The sequence below is a fragment of the Bos indicus genome, chromosome 9 (assembly GCF_029378745.1).
Source record: "Bos indicus isolate NIAB-ARS_2022 breed Sahiwal x Tharparkar chromosome 9, NIAB-ARS_B.indTharparkar_mat_pri_1.0, whole genome shotgun sequence".
NCBI classification, from domain to species: Eukaryota; Metazoa; Chordata; class Mammalia; order Artiodactyla; family Bovidae; genus Bos; species Bos indicus.
In genome coordinates, this window is record NC_091768.1 from 94,719,331 (window position 1) to 94,744,472 (window position 25,142).

Here is a 25,142-nt window from a genome sequence, read left to right on the forward strand (position 1 = left end):
GATTCCAGGAATATTGGAAAAAGCCACGGGACTCAGTGCTTCATTAAATTCATGGAGTTGGGGCAAAGAAGAGTGTTTGATCCTCTGTCTCCTGAGTACATTATTATTTCCCCATGTTAGAAAATTAATGCTTTGAAAGAAAAATCGAGTTCACGTATTTTCAGGGAATCATGACACAGTGACCTGAGTCTATAAAGAACTTTGTTACTGTTGTTGCTGCTGCTGTTTAGTCGCTAAGTTGTGTCCAACTCTTTGTGACCCCATGGACTCCAACAAGTTTCCGTGTCCTTCAGCAATTTGGTCAAACTCATGTCCATTGAGTCGGTGATGCCATCTAACCATCTCATCCTCTGTCACCCCCTTCTCCTCCCACCTTCAATCTTTCCCAGCATCAAGGGCTTTTCCAGTGAATTGGCTCTTCACGTCAGACGGCCAAATTATTGGAGCTTCAGCTTCAGCGTCAGTTCTTCCAGTGAATATTCAGGGTTGATTTCCTTTTGGATTGACTGATTTGATCTCCTTGCAGACCAAGGGACTCTCAGGAGTCTTCTCCAACACCACAGTTCAAAAGCATAAGTTCTTCAGTGCTCAACCTTCTTTATGATCCAACTCATACATCTGTACATGACTACTGGAAAAGCCATAGCTTCGACTATACAGACCTTTGTCGGCAAAGCGATGTCTCTGCCTTTTAATATGCTTTCTAGGTTTGTCATAGCTTTTCTTTCAAGGAGTGCATAACTCACTTTAAGCACCAGAACCCTCTGGCTCTCGATCCAGAACGGGATCTGCAGAAACTTAAACACAAGGGCCCAGAGTCAGCAACGTTGGCCTCAGGGAACTGGGCACCGTGTGTGTCCAGGTGTGAATGGTTGGCTGGTGTCTGAAGTCAGACACAGAGAAGTAAAAAAAGGGGGGGTTGGGAGAAGGAGAAAAAGAAGTGCTAGAAAGTAGTAGGAAGAGAAATACAAAAGGGAGGGGGCAAGAGAGGCAAACGTGAAGAGGAAGTGAAACCTCAAGAGATGGATGTGGCGATGAAGGTGCTGAATCAGAGCCGTCCATCTGGGGCGGAGATGCAGGAGGGAGATGTCCCTCACCTCTCACAGGGCTGCCCCAGAGCTGCCAGGGCTGCCCGCTGTGCCCACAGGGCAGACTCAGCCCTGTCATCTATAACGCCCCCCGCTGCCACAGTGACCACTCCTCCCTTCTGTCCAGCTGTCTACACAGTGATGTCGTGAAGAGCAGCGCGAGCTTTGTGGTGTGTGAGGTTTGATCTCCTGCTCATAAGTCCATTGTCAATCCTGCTCTAAGCAGAAAGTGTCTCCTCCCCTATCCTGGGGCCTCAGGACAGAGAACAGAGGGGTGGAAGCAGTGTTGAGAAGAAGCAGCAAGCCCTGCAAGAGCCCACAGATAACAAAACAAGGGACATCCGTGGACAAACTGGGCTTGGGGCGAGTGCTTTAGCAAACCTGGAGGAAGGAGAGCCTCATCTCAAGGTGTCAGGGAACGAGCAAGGGGACCCCAGAGGTGCATCCAGGCTGGGCTGGTCCAGTCTTCTCGAGTGGCTGGCTGAAAGTTTTCAGCATTTCCTTGGAGAGAAAGATTCACAGATAACATCCTAACAGGCGTGTGTGGGAGTCTTGCCCATGACCTGGTAGGGTGAGTCCTCAAGTGCTCATACCAGAGGAGGCTTCAGACATTCCCCACAGAGTCCTTCCCTGGCGTCACAGAGGCCCAAGGCAGTACCCCGCCCGCCTCTGCAGTGCTGTTGTTCGCAGGCAGCTGACCTGGGTGGATCCTGCCTGCGTCAAGAATCCAGACCTCGAGTGGACGCCGTCAAGTAAACTGCCTACCCCGTGAGGTTCTCTGAGCCTCGTTTTGTTCACGCCCGTCACCATGGGAACCTCATAACCAGCCCCAGGAGGCAGGGATGGGGAGAAGGTTCGCAGACACAAAGGAGGAAAAGTGGGCAAGGCTGGCTCACACCCTGGCAAGCAGGGACCGCCCCAGAGCCGTCGCAGAGCAGCCCTGCTCTTTGCAGGCTTGGGTCCTGGCTTGCTGGCCCCTCAGGTTCAGAGCCAGCCTTTGGGAAAGGCTCCATTAGCCAAGCTCTCACTCTGAACCTGCGAAGCGAGGCTGCCCACGTGTTCATCTTCGGCACATGACTCTGTGACTGGTCAGACGACAGAGGCAGCCAGGTCATAGTCAGAGGCTAATTTATACCTGTAGGATGAGAAATATAACCCTCATGGGAAGTAGAACCTGCAGGGCCAGTCCTGGGGGTGCTTTCTGGGTATTTGGGTCAGGTTCTCTCCAGTAAGTCCATGTGTACTTTAGAAAAACGCTTTGCTAGAAGACTCTAATAATGTTAAATAACGCTGCTGCTGCTGCTAAGTTGCTTCAGTCGTGTCTGACTCTCTGCGACCCCATAGACAGCAGCCCACCAGGTTCCCCCGTCCCTGGGATTCTCCAGGCAAGAACACTGGAGTGGGTTGCCATTTCCTTCTCCGATGCATGAAAGTGAAAAGTGAAAGTGAAGTCGCTCAGTCATGTCCGGCTCTTAGTGACCCCATGGACTGCAGCCTACCAGGCTCCACCGTCCATGGGATTTTCCAGGCAAGAGTACTGGAGTGGGGTGCCATTGCCTTCTCCGATTAAATAATGCATTTAAAAGTAAATCTTAAAACATGTCTTTTCTTATTCTGTGCATTTATTTATATGCATTTAAAAACTGTTTTCAACAAAAGAAAGAGACTCTATGTCCGCTGCCATGTTTTGGAAAATGTGTCCTTCACCAACAGGCAGGTCTCAGCAGCAGGCCCTCTGGGGTGCCCGGGCGTATTTTTAGCCTGTCCTGGGTCCCTGCCATGGAATTCAACCACAGGGCCTGTGAGCGGCACCCAGGTCTACTTCTAATGCAAAGGTAAACTGGACCTAACCCAGAGGAGAGGATCTTGGGCCATGTTTTATTTTTATCTGACCAAGAATGCTCACCTCATTTCTGCCCGTAATGTCAAACTGCAACTCGGCTTTAAAAATACTTTCCTTCAATACCCGGAAAAGCCACAAGCAGTTACTCAGGGCAAGTCTGTTCCTGTTGGTCTCGCTCTCCCCATACATGTGCCTACGAGCCCCTTTGTGTGCGGCTCCCGGCTTCGTGTCTCTGGGGGTCCGTGTGCTCATCTCTGACCTCGCTTTCACTGCCTTTTGCCTTCCTGAAGTCTGTGTCTTGCTCTCAGGTCCCCAGCTCAGACTTCTCTTCAGAGCCTCAGACTTGCAGATGCATCTCTTTTCCAGGCACTTGGGGAGCTTAAAGACACCCCAGATGAGCATCCCCCAGGACCCCCACCTCGCTGAGTCCCTACACTGCCGTTGGTTGTACAAGGCAAACACACCCTATGTTTCTTCCTAGGTGGATGCACCTCCACTGGTAGGGCCAAGCGCAAGGTACCATCACCTCTCACCTTGCTCGGACAGGGGTCTCCTAGTGGACCCCCACCATCCATTCCTCTCACTATCCAATCCACCTGCTCCCGTCCCCAGCAGAAGCTGATCACACCACCTCTCTCCTTAAAAGAGCCACTGCTGGTGGCTCATAGGCAGGAAGCCAACATCCCTTTTATCTGGTCCACAGATCCGAGCCTGCCCGCCTCATGCCTCGTGGCCTGGTCTCCAGCCCAAGGGCCTCCTCTCAGTTCCTGGAAAAAGCCACATCCTCTCTGTGGACTCCTGGCCACCCCTCAAGGTGGGCTTGGGGTGGTTCCCAGGGAGGCACACTCCTCCCTGGGCTTTCTTTGCTCCTTCACAGCACTCATCAGTTATTTATGATGGTCTCTGCCCCCAGGAGAAGGAAATGGGAACCCACTCCAGTACTCTTGCTTGGAAAATCCCATGGACGGAGGAGCCTGGTTGACTACAGTCCATGGGGTCGCAAAGAGTTGGACCCAACTGAGCGACTTCACTTCTTCACTTCTGCCCCCAGGGGATGAGTAAGCTCCCTAAGGGCAACTTTTGTCTGTTCCCCACCAAGAGTTCTCAGCGACCCGTGTCTCCCTGGCCTGCGGCTGCTCAGTTAACATTTGCTGGAGGAAGGAGTTCTCAAGACAAGAATATTAAAGTGGGTTGCCATTCCCTTCTCCAATTTTACATAGGAACAATATTGCATAGGAACCTGGAATGTTAGGTCCTGAATCAAGGTAAAATGAAGTGGTCAAACAGCCAATGGCAAGAATGAACATTGACATTTTAGGAATCAGTGAACTAAAATGGATCGGTGATTAATTGATTAATCCATTAATTAATGGGTGAATTTAATTCAAATGACCATTATATCTGCTACTGTGGGCAAGAATCCTTAGAAGAAATGGAGTAGCTCTCATAATCAACGAAAAAGTCCAAAATGCAGTACTTGAATGCAATCTCAAAAACGACAGCATGATCTCTGTTTATTTCCAAGGCAGACCATTCAATATCACAGTAATTGAAGTCTATGCCCCAACCACTTATGCCAAAGAAGCTGAAGTTGAACAGTTCTATAAAGACCTAACTAACACCAAAAAATATGTCCTTTTCATCATAGGGGACTGGAATGCTAAAGTAGGAAGTCAGGAGATACTTGGAGTAACAGGCAAGTTTGGCCTTGGAGTACAAAATAAAGCAGGTCAAAGGCTAAGAGTTTTGTCAAGAGAACACACTGGTCATAGCAAACACCCTCTTCCAACAACACAAGAGATGACTGCACATGGACATCACCAGATGGTCAACACCGAAATCAGATTGATTATATTCTTTGCAGCCAAAGATGGAGAAGCTCTATATAGTCAGCAAAAATAAGACCAGGAGCTGACTGTGGCTCAGATCATAAACTCCTTATTGCCAAATTCAGACTGAAATTGAAGAAAGTAGGGAAAACCACTAGACCATTCAAAGAAAGCGAAAGTGAAGTCGCTCAGTCGTGTCCCACTCTTTGCAACCCCATAGACTGTAGCCTACCAGGCTCCTCATGCCTTGCGGCCTGAGGCTCCTCTGTCCATGGGATTTTCCAGGCAATAGTACTGGAGTGGGTTGCCATTTCCTTCTCCAGGGGATCTTCCCAACCCAGGGCTAGAACCCGGGTGTCCCGCATTGTAGACAGACGCTTTACCGTCTGAGCCACCAGGGAAGTCTGCAGACCATTCAGGTATGACCTAAATGAAATCCCTTACAATGGATGTGACAAATAGGTTCAAGGGATTAGATCTGATAGACAGAGTGCCTGAAGAACTATGGATGGAGGTTTGTGATATTGTACAGAAGGTGGTGATTAAAACTACCTCCAAGAAAAAGAAATGCAAAAAGGCAAAATGGTTGTCTGAAGAGGCCTTACAAATAGCTGTGAAAAGAAGAGAGGCAAAAGGCAAAGGAGAAAAGGAAAGATAAATCCATCTGAATGCAGAGTTCCAAAGAATAGCAAGGAGAGATAAGAAAGCCTTCCTCAGTGATCAATGCAAAGAAATAGAGGAAAACAATAGAATGGGAAAGATCTCTTCAAGAAAATTAGGGATACCAAGGGAAATTTTCATGCAAAGATGGGCACAATAAAGGACAGAAATGATATGGACCTAAGAGAAGCAGAAGATATTAAGAAGAGGTGGCAAGAATACACAGAAGAACTGTACAAAAAAGATCTTCATGACCCAGATAATCATGATGGTGTGCTCACTCACCTAGAGCCAGACATCCTGGAATGTGAAGTCAAGTGGGCCTTAGAAAGCATCACTACGAACAAAGCTAGTGGAGGTGATGGAATTCCAGCTGAGCTATTTCAAATCCTAAAAGATGATGCTGTGAAAGTGCTGCACTCAGTATGCCAGCAAATTTGGAAAACTCAGCAGTGGCCACAAGATTGAAAAAGGTCAGTTTTTATTCCAACCCCAAAGAAAGGCAGTGACAAAGAATGTTCAAACTACCACACAATTGCACTCATCTCACATGCCAGCAAAGTAATGCTCAAAATTCTCTAAGCTAGGCTTCAACAGTACATGAACCCAGAACTTCTCGATGTTCAATATGGATTTAGAAAAGGCAGAGGAACCAGAGATCAAATTGCCAGCATCTATTAGATCATAGAAAAAGCAAGAGAGTTCCAGAAAAACACCTACTTCTGCTTTATTGACTAGGCCAAAGCCTTTTACTGTTTGAATCACAACAAACTGTGGAACATTCTTAAAGAGATGGGAATACCAGACCACCTTACCTGCCTCCTTTGAAACCTGTGTGCAGATCAAGAAGCAACAGTTAGAACCAAACATGGAACAAGGACTGGTTCCAAATTGGGAAAGGAGTACAACAAGGCTGTGTATTGTCACCCTGCTTATTTAACTTATATGCAGAGTACATCATGAGAAACGCTGGGCTGGATAAAGCACAAGCTGGAATCAAGATTGCTGGGAGGAATATCAATAACCTTAGATATGCAAATGACACCACCCTTATGGCAGAAAGTGAAGAAGAACTAAAGAGCCTCTTGATGAAGCTGAAAGAGGAGACTGAAAAAGCTGGCTTCAAACTCAACATTCAAAAAACGAAGATCATGGAATCCAGTCCTGTCACTTCATGGCAAATAGATGGGGAAACAGTGTAAACAGTGTCAGACTTTATTTTCTTGGGCTCCAAAATCACTGCAGATGGTAACTGCAGCCATGAAATTAAAAGACACATGTTCCTTGGAAGAAAAGCTATGACCAACCTAGATAGCATATTAACAAGCAGAGACATTACTTTGCCAACAAAGTCAACTATAGTTTTTCCGCTAGTCATGTATGGATGTGAGAGTTGGACCATAAAGAAAGCTGAGCACCAAAGAATTGATGCTTTTGAACTGGTGTTGAATAAAACTCTTCAGAATCCCTTGGACTGCAAGGAGATCCAACCAGTCCATCCTAGAGGAAATCAGTCCTGAATGTTCATTGGAAGGACTGATGCTCAAGCTGAAGCTCCAATCCTTTGCCACCTGATGCAAATAACTGACTCATTTGAAAACACCCTGATGCTGGGAAAGATTGAAGGCAGGAGAAGGGGACAACAGAGGATGAGATGGTTGGATGGCATCACCAACTTGATGGACATGAATGTGAGCAAGCTCTGAGAGTTGGTGATGGACAGAGAAGCCTGGTGTGCTGCAGTCCATGGGGTCACAAAGAGTCACTCATGACTGAGGGACTGAACTGAGTTGAACTGAACTGAAGGAAGGAGGGAAGGATAAAAGGGATGGAGGAAGGAGAAAAGGAAAGCTGGATACTCCCCTGCCTGTATCTGCTTCACCTCTCCACAGTACCATTATCTCTTTAAAAAGAGAAAAGCCTGTCACTTTTTTAGCTCAATGACTAGGCTACTGTTCTTCACTAAAACAAGAAAGTTTCCTTCGCCAAGTCTAAGATAAACAAAACTCACTTCTTATACCGTCAGACCTCCCAGCAGTACAAATGAAAATTTTTAATTGCCAAGAAGAAAGAGATTTAAGTGTGATCAGGGACCCTGATACAGCTCTGGGAGGGTGGAAATGACAGTTTTAAATAACTCATGATGTATTTAGGCTCTGTTATAGGTATATGAAGTGAAGTGAAAGGCATCCAGTCATGTCTGACTCTCTGCGACCCCATGGACTCTACAGTCCATAGAATTCTCCAGGCCAGAATTCTCCATATTTCCCAACTCAGGAATCAAACTCAGGTCTCCCACATTGCAACTGAGCCACAAAGGGAAGTGGTATAATATATATATGTGTGTGTGTTTATTTACTCAACAAATGTTTGAGGGCCTGTTATGTGCCAGCTACAAATTTGAATAAATCAATAGCTTTCAAACTTGTTACCCCCCTGCAACTCACAGTAAGGAATGAATTTTACATGGGAACTCAATGTACACAAATACTCAGATAGTTTAATGAAACAGAACTTGAGTATATGAAATGCCTTGGTATTTTCTGTTTTATTCTTTTTTCAATGCCAAAAAAGTTAATTTAGACCAACTGCATTAATGTTATGACCCACTACTTGATCACAGACCTTAGCTTGGAAAACCCCGAATAAACATAGGCCCTTCCTGTATGTAAAGCAGCTCTTGACCTGTGCCTGATGACCTGTGGTGGTTATCTGGGGCGAGCTGAGTGCCATCCCCAAGCGGGCTGGGGTTTGGGGTGTGTCCCTTCAGGGCCTGAGAATGGCACTTTTAGCAAAGCCAGTCAAAGGTAGGCACCTGCCTGTCCGCCTTCTTAGAACAACTGAACTTGGAAAATCGATTGTCGAAATGAGTCACTTCAGTTTCAGCAAACTAAACCAACAGGTCCACTATTAACTAAGAATAGGCTGCAGGAAGTTGTATGTAAAAGGCTGGGTGTGAGTGCATGAGGGTAGCAGGGACCCTGGTTTTCATTAGATTTTTCAAAGCTTTAGGAAATTAAAAAAAGAATTGGTGCTCTCGAGGTTAAAAACAGAGCTCCTGATATTTGTGAAAGACAGCACATGTGAGGATGGGCAGGGTTAACATTTGCTGCTCTGCATCACGTGTTCTCCTTCACATGGTCCCCCTTCATCAAACTCATCACACCTCCCCTGGGCTGGCAGAACCCTGTGAGCCACCTCCCCGCCCCACCAGGGGATGGGAGCTTGGTAGCTCTAGCAAGTATCAGCCAGGAGGCTTTTGCTACTTGCTCCCACGTTTCTCTATGTGAAACAGAGATATTCGCCTATTGTTAAGCTTGAGTCCTAATTTAAAAAAATTTTTTATTTTATTTTTGCCTGTGCTGCATCTTCATTCATGCACGCAGGTTTTCTCTAGTTGCAGGAAGTAGGGGCTGCTCTTCCATTTGTGGTGCTTGGGCTTCTCATTGCGGTGGCTGCTCTTGTTGGGCTTCCCTGGTAGCTCAGACGGTAAGGTGTCTGCTTGCAGTGCAGGAGACCTGGGTCCGATCCCTGGGTTGGGAAGAGCCCCTGGAGAAGGACATGGCAACCCACTCCAGTACTCTTGCCTGGAAAATCACATGGATGGAGGAGCCTGGTAGGCTACAGTCCATGGGGTCGCAAAGAGTCAGCCACGACTGAGCGACTTCACTTCCTCAATTTCTTTCTTGCTCTTCTCTCTTGTTGGGGAGCACAGGCTCTGTGTGTGCAGGCTCAGTGGTTGTGGCACATGGGCCCACGTGGGAGCTTCCTGGAGCAGGGATGGAACCTGTGTCCCCTGCACTGGCAGGCGGATTCTTAACCAGTGGACCACCGGGGAAGTCCATTAACTCCTCATTAATCACAACTTCCTCCCTGAACTTTGCTCTTAGCAGCCCTCTGTAAGTCCTTTCAGGCAACCCAGTGGAATCTCTAGACAGTCATCTGTCACAAATTAGAGAAACCACATTTCCAAGCCATAAATATTAATAGTTAACAGGTTGGTATGGGGATCCAAAGCGGATTTCATGTTCTGCTCTTGCCATCTTGAAATTCTGAGTAATTTTTCAACAAAATGCCTTATAGTTCCTATCGCAGTGGACCCCCACGGCCGGTCCTGACAGTTAGACTCTGACCTGTTCTTTTGCGTGCCTGTATTTAGAAAGGTAGTTAAGGACCCGCTGACTAGGCCGTGGTGACTCAGTAGAGTGCTGGCATGGTTTGTACAAACAACTGCAACAAACAAGAAAACAGCACACTATATTTAGAGTCTAAGAAGTCTGCTGACCCAGTTCTAGTGGTGGGAGTGTTTATGTGGTACTCCAAAGTCTCGGAGTGCTTTAGGGTCACGGGTCAGCTGTGGGCCTAAGCTGGGTCTATAAGAGGGCCAGTTCTTATGAATTACGTGTAGAGTTTCTATTGCAGAGGCCTGCCAGCGTGTCCTAATTTTGTGTAGAGTGGGCACAACTGACTTCAGTTCTTGACAGGTTTTATTTAACCACACAACCCTAATATTTGAGTGGAAAAGAACCTTTAATGGCATATCCAATGGCAGAGGCCCAGAAACCTGCCTGGGTTGCATCACTCGATAGGCAGTTAGTATCAGGATTTCAGATCCATTAGCTTAAGAATCCCATGTCCTTTCCACAGCACACTACCAACAGCGCAATACCATGACGATTGGAATACAGTATCAGGAATATTGGAAACTTAATTGGGACTGCTTAGAACAACTCAGTAACCATTTGCTAGCTGATTGCTAGCTGATTGTTACTTTTTTTTTTTTTAGTGGTTGTAAATAGTGGATCATTTTAGAAAATGGAGGACTTCCCTGGGGGTCCTGTGGCTCCCAATACAGGGTGCCCAGGTTCAATCCCTGGTCAGGGAACTAAGATCTCACATGCCGCAACTAAGACCCAGTGCAGCCAAATAAATAAATAATAAATAAACATTTTAACAGGGCACTCAAAGCCAGTGCACTGGCACAAACCAGAGGGATGGGATGGGGAGGGAGGTGGGAGGGGGTTCAGGATGGGAGACACATGTACACCCATGGCTGATTCATGTCAATATATGGCAGAAACCACCACAATAAAGTAATCGGCCTCCAATTAAAATAAATAAATAAAATTTAAAAAGGAGAATAGAATATAATGAGGAAACCAATACAAAAAGCAGATACGATACAGGTCTGTCTGCTCTAGTTGAAGGGGAAGGAAAGGTGGACCTCCCAGCACCCAGGCGCTGAATTAGGAGATGCGTCAGTCCCGCAGACATCGTGGCTGGGGCTGCAGGAGCCGCCCGGGCACACAGGCAGAGGGCTGCCCTGGTCTTATTTGCTTGGCAGTCCCTCCAGCAGCAGCGTGGAGGACAGACACATGGGGAGACCCAGGAAGGTTTCACAGTGGCTCATGAAAGAGGCGACGGGGCCTACGGCTGCAGTGACCTTCAGAGTCAGGGAGCAGAAGCACAGAAAACATGGCAGGAGTAACGCGATAAAATGAACTATCTCGTTGACCAGCCAGACGCGAGGGGAGCGAGCCAAGGGCAGAAATGAATGCATTGTCTACCTTGGGCGGCTGGATGCATGGGGGCGCCGTTTACTAAGAAAAGGCGGGTTAGCGAGGAGCAGGGAGGCTTAATGAACACAGCTGAGGGCCCGCTGAGTGAGAGGTGCCTACGGACGGTTAGGTGGAAACGTCCAGCAGGCAGCTGGAAAGAGGGCGTGAACTCACCCACGGAAAATATGTCAGTGAGAAGCGTAAAGGCCCCAGGGAGCACTTCAGCTAGTGCCCGTGTGCTCGAGGGGAAGGACTGGGGTTTATCCACTCCCAGCGGCGTCCTGCCACACTTGGATGTTTGCAGCGGACCACCAAAACTTGAACCGAAGGGACACGGGGATTGAGGAATCCCAGAACCATGTCCCGAATTGCCACCCAGGCAGCTGGAGAAGCAGGTATTCCAGAGGGTGGAAGGCCTGGGCAGAGTCAGCATGCTCCGAGGGGTTGGGTAAGCCCTACGGATGACTTCTGAGCGTCACACTCCCCTTCTGCCCGTCTGCATCTAGCTCTGCTTCTGTTCTGTATCCACAGTGGAGAAGCCAGAGCTTGTCCACAGAAAGCCAGCCTGAGCCTCAGGAATCCCTGACTCTGGGAGGTCTGGGCACCTGAGGGTCTTCTGATCAGCAGATCTATCTCAGGGTGTAAGTTGCTTCAAAATGCATCTCCCATGCCTGCTTGTCTCTCCTCCTAGAAGCCCAGAATTTCCTCAACACTGGAAGCAGGAGTTGAAAACACATGTTAAACAAACCTAGACATTTTGAGGAAACAAATGTATAAAGTTGCCCTTTTGAGGCATTGTCTGTTGGTCAAGCCCCCTCTTTTGATGCCCAAGGATGCTCAGCACTGTGCCAGGTTGTGGCAAAGCCAGGGCGGAGGCAAATGAAACCATGTGGGTGGGGGTGGGGTGGGGGTACAGTCCAAGGTTATGTTAAATTGTAAAGGTTACAACAATTCTGCATTTACTAACTGGTTTTACACTGAAAAGTTAGAGTTTTTTTTTTTTTTTTTTTTTTAACAAATGGAGCTAAAAGCTGCAGAATCTTAATTTGTGGGACATTGGTAAGGACTCAGGACCGAAGAATCCATATAGATACAGATAAAACACAGTCCCTTTACATTTAATTTTACATCTCAAAGGGGTCTTGAAGCTTATTTCATCCAACTTTTTACATGTAAAGAAACTTAAGTCCTCATGCACAAGAGATGTGTTAATACATTCAGCCCACAGAGTTAGTTAATAAAATTTTTTTTCATTTGCTTGTTTTTTAGTTTTTACAATGTCGTGTTGCTTTCTGCTGTACGACAGCTCAAATCAGCCATAATTATACTTATATCCCCTCCCTCATGAGGCTCCCTTCATCCACCTCTCTAGGCCATCACAGAGGCCAGGGAAGGCACGGAGATGCAGGTGTAGAGAGTGGACTTGCGGACACAGTGGGAGAGGGAAAGAGCGGGACAGATGAAGGCAGTCGCACCCGCACGTGCACACTACCTCGTGTAAGATGGGTGGGGCTTCCTGGGGGTGCTAGTGGGAGAGAATCCGCATGCCAAAGCAGGAGCCCAAAGAGACTCGGGTTAGATCCCTGGGTTGGGACGATCCCCTGAGGAGGGCACTCCAGCATTCATGCCTGGAGAATCCCATAGACAGAGGAGCCTGGTGGGCTGCACTCCATAGGGTTGCCAAGAGTTGAACAGAACTGAAGTGACTGAGCGTGCGTGTGTATAATGGATAGCTGGTGAGAAGGTGCAGCTAGTATGATTCCTTGGTTTTATTCCTCTATAAAGTTAAACACATAGAACTCGTTTTCAGGAAAGAGACTGAGAAGCAGTGAGAGGGAAGGAGGTAAGAAACCCTCCCTGATATATCCCTTTGCCCCAGATAGCACCCAAGTGCTGCTGCTATTGCTAAGTCACTTCAGTCATGTCCAACTCTGTGCAACCCCATAGATGGCAGCTCACCGGGCTCCCCCGTCCCCCATCTCAATAAACAGTGTTTGCCAAGTAGGTGTGTCAAATCTGGACATCTCCATAAGAAGTTCAGTTCTTCTGATGTTCAATTTGCTGAGAATGAGGTCTTTTTTCACACGTTAGAGCATTTCTCGTTTGAGGTTGGGCCCCCCCAGATATGAGCTAGGTCTTCTCCATGTCCCCCAAAGTGTAGATGCCCTGAACCAGAAGAAGCCCACGGGGCCACTGGCACAACTACCAGTCCTGGCATGGCCGCGCTCCACTCGTGTTCCCATTCCTGCCGATGTGCGGAGCCTGGAGCTGCAGGGGCCCAAGTGGGCTGCCCCAGGAGGAAGGGGCCGGGTCCTCAGGGCCCACCTGGCACAGTGACCCGCAAGGAACTGGCATGGGAGGCAGGAACAGGTGGTTAAGTGTTCACCTGGGTTCCCAGGCCAGCTCCTCCGTCTGCACGTTCCTCTTCTGTACCACGGGCACAATAGTACTGACCTAACCAGGTTTTGTGAGAATTAAGTGATGCTATTCATGAGAAATACTTAACACAGTGCCTGGCAGGTAGCAAGGACTCAAGAAAGTTTGGATAAAAGTTAGAGGAGGAGGAGGAGATGGGGTAAGCAGGTGAGGTTGCTTTCCAGAAATCTCACCAGTCATTAAACACAGTGGCGAGGTATTATTACTTAGATTTTACCAAAAGATTTAGAACAGCGTGAATTATTTAGTGTCTAAGAATATATTCCTCTAATACTTTGGCTAGCTTCATATTTAAGTGTTTCTATTATATAATTCTTTGAATTACCTGGGAACCATAAAGGCCTCGTAATAATATGTACCACTGGATCTCAGCATTCATCATGCTAAAAGAGCAAAAAGATACCTCATGAGACAACATTTTTCTAATTTTGGAGGGAAAAGAAAAATCCTAGGTTTCAAGGAAAAGTAATTTTCCACTTCATACTTTTAAAAACATTTAACTTAATTTAAATGTAATTAACATTTACATGCGGAGAAGGCAATAGCAACCCACTCCAGTACTCTTGCCTGGAGAATCCCAAGGATGGAGGAGCCTGTAGGCTGCAGTCCATGGGGTCGCTAAGAGTCTGCAGGACTGAGCAACTTTACTTTCACTTTTCAGTTTCACGCATTGGAGAAGGAAGTGGCAACCCACTCCAGTGTTCTTGCCTGGAGGATCCCAGGGACAGGGGAGCCTAGTGGCTGCCGTCTATGGGGGTCGCACAGAGTTGGACATGACTGAAGTGACTTAGCAGCTTAGCAGCAACATTTAAATGAGAAGTTTTACATCGCCGTTTTCACATGATTCTCAAGACATCCTCAGAGAGAGAAGTTGGGAGGACTATTCCCGAGATGCAGTCCATGGAGCCCAGGACCACTACTATGGAAAACTCAGAATTGCTTGGCCTGAGGATATGACTTTATTTATCTCTTGGGGGCCTGACTTCTGGGAGATTTCAAGTTCTTAACATTTTCAAACACTTTTATGCCTTTTACTGGCAACCTTCAAACACAGCTTTTACAAATATGCTTCCTTAATGCTTTCCTTAATACTTCAGTGCATTTTTCTACCTCTGTCTAGTTTTAATATGTCTTCATTTCTCCTTCTTTTTAAGGCCTCTTTTCCATATTCCATCTCTTTGGAAAATCAAATCTTCCTTTAGTCTGAGTGGCCTAGTCCCTCAGCTCAGCCTCTGCTGGTCCTCCGTTGGCTCAATAGCGCCCTCCTCTGAAAAATGTGGGGATAGCACCTACCTCGTGGGGCTGGATAAGTGAATGGCCCTCAGTGAATGGTAGGGTTAATCATCATTGATAATGTCCTGTTCATTAGTATTTAGAGTTTGGGGTTCCCAAGATAATTCCACCTGAGCTATGTTCCCACTGGCCATTTTAATGGAATCTCCTTTCTCCACTTAGGATCTGGTGACTCTGAAGTTGCCTGGAATTCCTCCTGATTTAGAATTCTAGCTGAAGCCTTGGGGTCTCCCAATAGCCCCAAGCACCCTACAGAGGTTTTTAATAAACTCACCTCTGCTTCCCACCATTGCCAGACCGGACAGAGCCTGCTTCTCTGAGAGCTGATTCACACTAATAACCGTCCCCTCAGCTCTTTTCTACTTCTATCAACATCTTCCAACTCTCAGCCTTCTCTGAACATCTTCAGATTTCCTAGTCCCCTGCCCTTTCCTGTGCCTGTGTGCATGTATGCTCAGCCGTGTCCAACTCTTTGTGACCCCATGGACTGTAGCCCTGCAGGCTCTCTGTCCATGGGATTCTCCAGGCAAGAATACTGGAGAGGGTTGCCATTCCCTTCTCCAGGGGATCTTTCCCACCCAGGGATCAAACTTGGGTCTCCTGAGGCTCCTGCATTGGCAGGTGGATTCTCACCACCTGGAAATCTCATCTTTCATCAGAATATTCCAGTCTCTCCACCTGGCGGGCAGAAATAGCAATCACAGAGGAAACTGCCAAAGGCAGTTAAAGGCATTTCTTCCTGTGCTCAGTGCGTATCTGTCGGGCGTGTGCTTCATGCCAGGCACTGGGGCTGTTAGGGGACTCAACGTGGCTTCTCACCTCAAGGCCTCACCTGGGGAAGGAGAAGAAAGAAGACCACAAACCACAACAGGGAGCGTGATGCCCACCAAGGTGTGCGCAGGGTGCTCCAGCTGGCTGACTCCAACTTCACATTATTTTAGAGAAATTTCTGGGTTGATCGCCCCCTGCCACCCTGTGCTCCATGTTCCATTCCTCTTGCCCTCAGGCTCTGTCCCTCCATTCAGCACAGCTGAGCACAGAACCCCCCCTCAAAGAGCCTGGCTTCGGGAAGGGCTCCTCATTCGATTAAAGGAACCCTCCAGAGAGGCTGCAAGGGCAGAAACCACACCCTTCTGGCAGGATTCAGATCTCAGAGTAACAAGTCTAAAGCGGTTTTTTTTTTTTGTTTTTTTTTTGTTTTTTTTTTGTTTTTTTAAAAGAGCCTTCATCTCATCCACGGAGCTGCCCTGGTGGCTCGTGGGTAAAGAATCCACCTGCCAGTGTTGTTGACGAAGGAGATGCGAGTTCAATCCCTGGGTGGGGAAGATCCCCTGGAGAAGGGCATGGCAACCCACTCCTCTATTCTTACCTGGGAAATCCCATGGACAGAGGAGCCTGGCGGGCCACAGTCCATGGGGTCGCAAAGAGTCAGACACGATGGGTTAGGACATCACACACACCCACCTCACCGCTAGGGCATGGGACACCAGTCAGTCTTCCCACACGGAAAATGGCAGACTGCCCTCTAATGATGGTTGCTTGAAGGGTCTCAGATGCTGTGGCTGCACGCCACCACGTTGCCAGCAGTGCCCCCTCCGCAGGTGTTCTCGCCCGGCCAGCCCCTGCCTCACTCAGTCCCTGGGAGGCACGCGTGTGTCGGCTCACCCAGGCTGAGCTCCTGCCGCTCCATTTCTCGCCTTCAACCCTCCAGGAAGGATGCTGTGTGCGGCCAGCGTCGCAAGCAGACAGAAATCACTGTATTCGATGTCCCTCTGTTAGACGCTCGTTCTTGGTGTCTGGATGCTGAAGTGTCCTCACCAATGAGACAAGGAACCCCTGGAAGCCAGGGGGTGTTGGATACACTGTTGTAGGTCGTCTCAGTGGTCCCGGCGCCTGATGCAGTGCGGGGCTCGCGGGGACACTTCCCCCTGGCAGTGGGGGCTGGTGGGCGAGGCTTCTGGAGGCAGCTAGAGCCAGCCAGCCTGGCTGCCGGTAGCCCTGCCACTCTGGGCAATGTGCTTGCTCATGGGGACGTCCTTGGGGTAGCATGAGGGCTTAGTCCTCGACAAACATTTATTAAAGGCTTGGAGTAGAGTCAGCAGACAAAAGCAAGTAAAAATAAATAAGGTGATTTTTAGATAAGGTGGGGGAAGGCGGCAGCGGCTGTTCTGACATCATCAGTGTAGAGCTGACATTTGAACCTGGGTCCCCCGGGTTCAATAATAATAATAATAATAAAGAGATTATTGGGTGAGACAGAGAGTCTGCAAGAAAAGAAGAGGCACAGGCATAGCCTGGGGTGAGCGAGGCTATGACACACCCTGACACCCTAGAAATCAAGAGGAGAGAGGAGGGCACCAGAGTTCGGGGTTAGAGGAGACTGGGAGGTGGCCCTGGGCTCTGAGCATCCTTCTTCCACAGAGATGCACACCCAGCTCTCAGGCTCATTTGTACACTGTGTGTGTGTGTGTGTGTTAGTCACTCAGTCGTGTCTGACTCTTTGTGACCCCATGCACTGTAGCCCACCAGGCTCCTCTGTCCGTGGAATTCTCCAGGCAAGAACACTGGAGTGGGTTGCCATTTCCTCCTCCAGAGGATCTTCCCGACCCAGGGATGGAACCCGCGTCTCCCACTTTGCAGGCAGACGCATTACTGACTGACCCACCAGGCTCGTTTACCACCAAGTATCCAACAGTCACAAAGGAGACCATGAAAACCATTAAGTCAAAGTCTTTCTCAGGAAGCCTACACTGTTAGCGGGATTTTGTCAGCCAAGAAAAGAGTTTTCAATAAGGCAAATTTCCAAATGGAAATTGCTTCCACTCAGGGCTGCCGGAGAGCCAGGCGTTCACACCCACCCTGAGAGACTGCTCGTCTCCAAAGCCCCCAGACCCTGTGCCCAGGGGTTTCGTGTGCATCATCTGTTGCTTTCCTTCCCTAGAAGCTCTGCCTCCCTCAGGAAAGTGCATTAGCTTAGCTCACGGTGAGCTTTCTAAGCTAAGAATACACCTACCCCCTGACCCCATAGAAATGATCACGGTGCCCCATTAAGACCTTGGTACTTAGAGTGGGGGCATCCATCGTGTTAATTCTGCCTCCCCAGCTCTGATGTCTCCTCTGCTGGTGGGCAACTCTCGCTATAGTGGGCAGGCTCGCCCCCCACGCACTTGGCATCTGGAGATCAGCTTTCACAGCTGGAACCAGAGGTCCCACCCTGACCTGGCCTTCTGTGTCCCCAGCCTCCATGTCTCATTTTCATCTTCCATAGGCGTGTGTTAAGCAGAAAAGAGGTTTCTCAAATGACAGCCTCAGACTCTTAGGAAAATTTGGTTGATCCCAATTTCTTTTCTCTTTGTACATGTTCCCTATAGACTTTTCCAGTGCACCCCCATGCAGATCACTGACTTGGGGAAATGAGGTTGTTTTACGCAAGGATTAATGTGTTAGGGCTTCCCTTGTGGTTCAGCTGGTAAAGAATCCACCTTCAATGCGGAAGACCTGGGTTTGATCCCTGGGTTGGGAAGATCCCCTGGAGAAGGGAAAGGCTGCCCATTCCTGTTTTCTGTCCTGGAGAATTCCATGGACCATATATACTTCATGGGGTTGCAAAGAGTCGGACATGATTGAGCGACTTTCACTTTTCACTATAACTTTTCCAGCTGTGTGGCGTTGGTAACATGTTGAACTGTAACTCACACAGACACACCATAGGAGTTGCTTTCCTTTCAGTGTCAGCATCTTACAGGCCATTGAGTTGTCACCAGGCTGGTGAGCTCTGAGATTTCTCTAGGGGTGACCAGCTGCTGCTTGCTTTTGTCGCTCGCAGACAACGATGACTCTTACAGTTCCTCTGCCACCATGGTCTCCAGGCATCTTCATGACCTTTTCAAGAAATAAGCTTGCACTGGGCTTCCCACAGGTGGCGCAGCAGTAAAGAATCTGCCTGCAGTGCAGGAGACCCAGGAGTGATCCCTCTGTTCGGAAGATCCCCTGGAGAAGGGGACGGCAACCCACTCCACTATTCTTGCCTGGGAAATCCTACGGACAGACAGTCCGTGGGGTTGCAAAGAGTCAGACAGGACTGAGTGACTAACATACACACAGGCTTGCACTGAATATAAAATATGAGATGAGTGATTTATGATAGGTGACCGGAAAGGAAGGAAACACTGCCTCGCATAACTTTATAATGTTAATTTACATAGTCCCACCTCACAGCCTTCTCTGTATCTTTTCAAAGCACACAGAGAGAGATGTGAGATTTGGGTAAAAGCTAAGCTTGGATAAGAGTCCAAGTGCAAAGCTTAGCATTTTTCCCGTGGCAGGTGGTCTGCTGTGAGTGGCTGCATCAGACACCTCGGATAGGCCTTTTGAGTAGAAGGTCAGCTGAAAAGTAGAGCAGCACTTAGCCATTATTCAGAAGAGGAAGAGCGAATCACAAACGCCTTACAGACTCTGGTGAAATCCCCAGGGTGGGAGGACAGAGTTTGGGATAACAGGATAAAAACGCCCAAAGCCAGCGCTCTGTCTTTTCCAAATGCTCGAGGCAGCCTATGCATGGGCAAGACGGACGAGCCCTGAGAAAGACCTGACCTCAACCCCAGTTCCACTGCCTCTGAGCCGTACGGGCCCTGCAGGCAGCTTCCCTCCTGAACCACAGTTCGCTCATCTGTAAAATAGGGTAGCAGCATCATTATCCTCATGAGAATGTTTCAAGGTCAAATGGATGGGCGTATGTGACATCTCTTCACAAGCTATAAAGCACCACATGCTGGTTTTTTAAAAAAACGCTTTCCCAGAGAGTATTTGGCCCCACGGGACTCTATATGGTATCCTTGTTTGACAGGTAAGGAAGCTGAGAGTTGTGGACTACAAGATCAGGTGTATTACATTATTTGAAGATCAGAGATCACTAAAAAATGATATAAATTCTTTTATGACTACTGAAATGGCAGGGACATTTCTTGGAAAACAGCAGTAACTGGAATGGGAGAACCGGGATTGTCCCTGTGTCCTGTCCTAGGCTCCTAGAGACCTCTCTCTTGGCCACTTACTATGAGAGACGGTCGCTCAGCACCACACACCCGTGAACGGCAGAGCCCCAGCCCCGCCCAGCCCGGCAGTTACCATCAGAAGTGTTGTTACCATCTTAAGGGAAGATTATTCTATGAACCAAAGAGCTTTCTTGTACAAAAGAGGGAAATCTTTGAGTTTCTATTGTAATAAGAATAGAATGCACATCCTTTGTTTTTTCAAAACAGCTAAGTTCTGTCGAATTATTGCATTCTTCATGTGTCTTAATGTTGTGCGTTTCTCTGAGTGGTGCATTTGGAAATACAAACAGAATGTTTTATTATGTTATCAGAGAATGGGAGGGGGAGCTCCCTCAAGTAAAAAAGCATTTTATTAATTGATTTTCCTTTTTTTTTCTTTCTACCTCTCATTTCAGAACGATTTGATCACCACTGTCCCTGGGTAGGCAACTGTGTGGGGAAACGAAACTACAGATTTTTTTATATGTTTATTTTATCTCTGTCTTTTCTGACAGTCTTTATATTTGCATTCGTTATCACCCACGTCATCCTTCGTAAGTATGCTGGCGAAATCAGATTACGTATGTAACCATTTGCCTGACTTCAGTTTTCTGATTTAATTTTGATTTAAGATTTTGGTCATTCTGGGCTCTCTTCTCTTTCTCCTTCTCCCTGCCCCCTCCTCACTTCCAGCTGCCCCCGCTTTCTGTTTCTCCCCTCCCTCCCCTTCCCTCCCACCCCCATCTTCCGACAGCAGCTGCCAGGGGTGCCCCTGGATGAGACTCTTTCACTTACAAGACTTTCTCCTTGACACGTGGTCCCTGTTCCAACCTTGTGACTTCACTTTCTCTTCTGCTTAAGGGATCCCCAGGAGGAATCATCCCTACATTTTCCCAGAGGATAATGTGTTGTCATGATACCCATTGAAAAACAGAAAATTTTAAAAAATGTGAATCTACTTAAGCAAGAATTGTCACCCTCCCTAAAAAAAAAAAAAAATTGGGGATAAAGACTGAGCTTTCTTACACACAAATCTATAAATGTGAGATACACATTTGATAAGATGTTTAATTATCTGCCAGGACATTGGCAAGCTATGAAGGAGGCAACTTTATTAAAAATGAAATTGGGATATAAGTGATTTTAATATATATTTGCCTAAACGGCATTTTTCACTCCCCTTTCGAAAGTCATAACTTTGAACTCACTTTCCTATAATAGTGATGTGATGAGAAGGAAGCCACTTGGCTTTGACCTGTAAAGGTGAGCCTTTAAACTTCCTTTACAGCTCCATTAGCAACATTAAAGACCAGCATCACCTCTGTCCATATTCCTGAAGTACAATCATCTATTAGCAAGTCCAGAACCTCTCTCTGGAATGTTTCTAGAAGTATCTAGACACACACCTCACTTTCTTCCCTGAAGCAGGGATTAGACCGCAGCGTGCTAAGACCAAATTTAGACACGCACATTCTCCACTTGCTCTCTCGGTGGGGTTTGAATGGGGCTGGGGGAAGCGGGTGGTATTGGAAGTTTCATGTTAGTTCTTTTTACTTTGGACCTTCGTGGACTATTCCAAATTTTCACAGGCATTTTAAATCCTAGTTTCCATTCATTCTTTCCCAATCTTTTCATCTAAATGTAACACAAATTTGTAATACATGCATGAGAGCCATAACTTGCTGGGACAGCAGGAAGAGGATTATCACAGGTCAGAGATCCCCTTACCCTTCCACACCACCTGGGAAGGATGGCCCAAGGGCTCTCCGGGGCATCTGTTCTATTTTCAGAGTCTCAAAGTGGCAACAATTAACTAGGGTCCTCAGTTCAGTTCAGTTCAGTTGCTCAGTCATGTCCAACTCTTTGCAACCCATGGACTGCAGCATGCCAGGCCTCCTTGTCCATCAGCAACTCCCAGAGCTTGCTCAAACTCATGTCCATCGAGTCGGTGATGCCATCCAACCATCTCATCCTCTGTTGTCCCCTTCTCCTCCTGCCTTCAATCTTTCCCAGCATCAGGGTCTTTTCCAGTGAGTCCGTTCTTCACATCAGGTGGCCAAAGTATTGGAGTTTCAGCTTCAGCATCAGTCCTTCCAAAGAATATGTATGTATTAATAGACAGAAGAAGCAGTTGTTTACACAACTAGAGAAGAAAGAAGTACTGAAATTCCAACATATTTATGACACTGAAAAATAGTCTTTAAATATTACCTCTTATATCATCTTTAGCAACTTCAAAATGCCTACACATATATATAATCACACTGTATTTATGGCCTTGCCCCTACATTCTGGGTATCAGGCAGTTTTTACCCCACACATTAACTCTGGTAATACACACGCACTCTTTCACACACTGTGAAGCCTGTCACTTGCCAGCACAGTGGCATTTTCATCTCTGCTGCAGTCCATGGGGTCACAAAAGAGTCATACACGACTAAACAACAAAGTTTTGCTCATTCTGGTTTCAGCAAAATGGAGTTTGCTCTAGCTTATTCTGATATATTGTTAACCCAATCTTCCACCACCCCCTCACCCCGCCAAAAAAAAAGCCTGCAAGTTACTGCAATGTTTTGGACAAAAGCAAATAGAGGTTTTCCTCTCCCGGTTCTGCACCCCCCACCACAACCCCCACTAAACAACCCCACCCCAACCCCTGATTTGTGCTCAAGAAGGGCAGAGGCTTTTCATGACTCCGTGATCCCCCCTACGATTCTGGAAGCCATAGCAAAGGCATAGAGCTGTTTGAGAGCAGCTGGGGACCATGTCCCGAGTCCTCCCTGCCAGGAAGTGGGCTCTGAGAGGGGACACCGGATAGCCAGGGGTGGCCGGGGAGGAAGCCTGTCATCCAGAGATCACCAGGAAGGTGACGTCTGGATTTCCTCTTAGAGGAAGCAGAGCTTGAGAAAGCGATATGGTCTGGGTCCACCGGGGAAAGAGAAATTGTCTCTTCTTGTCCGTCCGTGTGCCTCAGGATTGCGTTTGCTCTGAGATCTGCAGCACGTCCACGCCCCCCTGGCCTAGCAGGGAGGACGGGAACACCTCAAGCTTTCCTCATCAGTTCTTCAATCAGTTGGCATCCTTAGAGCACATGGCACATTCTTGGGCCTCCAAGGTGGCCAGTGGGCAAGAGGGGGTGGGAACTTGGGGAAGCACTGGAGCCATCTCACTGTTAGCCTCCCCCCAGCCAGCCTGGCTTCCGGTTCCACCGAGGGTCTGGAACAGACAACGCCACGGAGATGCGCTAGAACCAGTCCATGGGGTCTGTCCTGTTCGCTCATTTCACTGCCATGCCAAGGCCAGTTTATGTCCCCAGAAGATGGGGACCCAGCCTTGCCAACCCAAGGTAGGGCCACTAAAAGCTCCTCCATATGGGCTTTTCTTTCTCAAAAGCCTCTAACGCCAATACACAAAATAAAACCCGCTTTTTGTCAGATGCATCGTCACTCCGGCCCCTGAAGAAATGTTTTCTTGCATAGACAGTCTGTATTCACATGTCTCAAACCCCAAAGCAGTCAGCAATATAGACTTCGGGTTTATGAGTCTGTTTCCTCTGGGTGCAGAGAAAGGCGTCTTTGATACTTAGTCTAGCTTACAGGACGCCCAGGGTCAAACGTTAACCAACTTCGGGGAAATAGTCTTTTGTAAAAGACGAGAGAAAATAGCAGGTAGTATTCTATTTTCCTATTAAGATGAGGAAAACAAAGGAGTAATCAGAACTGTAACTTATGGGAAAGTGTGCAGACACCCATCTGCTTTCACTGGACAGATATCCTCCAATGTTGGGTCTACTTATGAATCTGCCATTTTCTTGTTGAATAACTTTGGTGGAATCTCACTGTCCAATCAGTATCGGAGCTCTTCCAAATGTAATTTTATTGATCTCGAGACACCGATTATTTTTCTATAGATGAGAGAGCTTTCAGCATGAAGGCTGTTTCTTGGAAGTGACGTCTGATTACTAAATTCTGTTTCATTCCCCCAGGTTCACAGCAGGCGGGATTCCTCAACGCTCTTAAGGACAGTCCTGCAAGATATCCTTTCCAGGCTGTAGTTTTTCCCCATGTTAACGTGTGAAGTATTGGACTGGCCTTCTCCTCAGTTACTTCATCTTGGGCCTTGGCTTTCCTTCTCATAAATCATATTCCTTCTCCTTCTGTGAAGCATCCAGAGAGCTTCTTGATATTCACCTGCATGAGTAACAGCCTGTGAATTGCTTAAACCTCAAAGTGACTCATTTAGCCTCATTGAAACTGCAGTGCTCTTTCGCTGGAAAACTAAGTGTGAATTCTTGCCCACCTCCAGAAACCCACACTGATTTGCATTAAGTCCAATTGGTTTATGGAGAAGCCAGGCTGAGTTCCAGCTGACTTCAATTTGATCAGCAGGTGGTCCCTACAAAATATTTATGGGCGTCCCTGTGTGGGACCCTTCTTGTTGCAGTCACATGGCGATTCTCTGACCCTCTGTGTAGGTTCCGTCTAGGGGTTCAGTTTGGTGTCTGGGCAGTATGGATAACCTGATTATTTCTCAAAACTGAACATCTGCGTATAGCCCTGAGTAGAGATGGTCAGTCTCAAGTCATTTGGATTCATCCCATCCTCCCAGACAGTGTACATAGGCATGTAGCATAGTAGTTTGAACTTCTTGAAAGAAAAACATTCACCCATGAAGTGCTTGAATGGTCCTCCGCACCCTCCCCTGCCCTCCTGGGTTTGACACTAATTGGTGTAGAGTCAGCCAGCTGGACACACTGACCCGGCTCCATCTGAGACCCAGCTGTCTGTCTTTTTCATATAACCAGTTAGACTGCATTTGGGCCTCCCTGGCGGCTCAGATGGTGAAGGATCTGCCTGCAATATGGGAGACCTGTACAATCCCTGGGTTGGGAAAGTCCTCTGGAGAAGAGAATGGCAACCCACTCCAGTATTCTTGCCGGGATAATCTCCTGGACAGAGGAGCCTGGCAGGCTATAGTCATGGGGTCGCAAAGAGTCGGACGGGACTGAGAAGCTACCCCTGGGAGTAAGCTTCATCTTGTGGCAGGGAATTCTTAAAGAATGAAGAATTCTGCTAAAATGTACATGTCATGACCATCATTTAGCTGTTAAGGTGAACCTGCTTGTGTGCCTAGAAGCTGGTTGTGTGCCTGTGTGTGTGTAGTAATAGTAGTGGTGGTGGTGGTGGTATTTAGTTAGATCTATGTGTCCTCTGTGTGTGTGTGTGTGTGTGTGTGTACTAAGATGGTACAAAGTGTCTCCTTTCTGGCACCTCTGTGTTTATGGGCAGCGCAGAATGTTGGCAGTGAGCGCAGATTCTATAGTCAGTTGCTAATCTTTTAGAAAGGAGACAGGGACATATGAAGATATATGAAGGCTCTTGGCGAGTACATCTCACAGGTTT

The 25,142-nt window shown here is 47.6% G+C and overlaps 1 protein-coding gene across 4 annotated transcripts in view; it reads left to right on the forward strand.

The window, feature by feature from the left end:
• Positions 1–25,142, forward strand: part of ZDHHC14 (zinc finger DHHC-type palmitoyltransferase 14) — a 291,942-nt gene that overhangs the window by 228,700 nt on the left and 38,100 nt on the right. For all 4 annotated transcript variants that reach the window (XM_019967634.2, XM_019967637.2, XM_019967635.2 and 1 more), the window contains exons 4-5: positions 20,157–20,294; positions 23,726–23,774. In XM_019967634.2, coding sequence (XP_019823193.2) covers positions 20,157–20,294; positions 23,726–23,774 — 187 coding nt within the window. The remainder of the gene's footprint in view (positions 1–20,156; positions 20,295–23,725; positions 23,775–25,142) is intronic.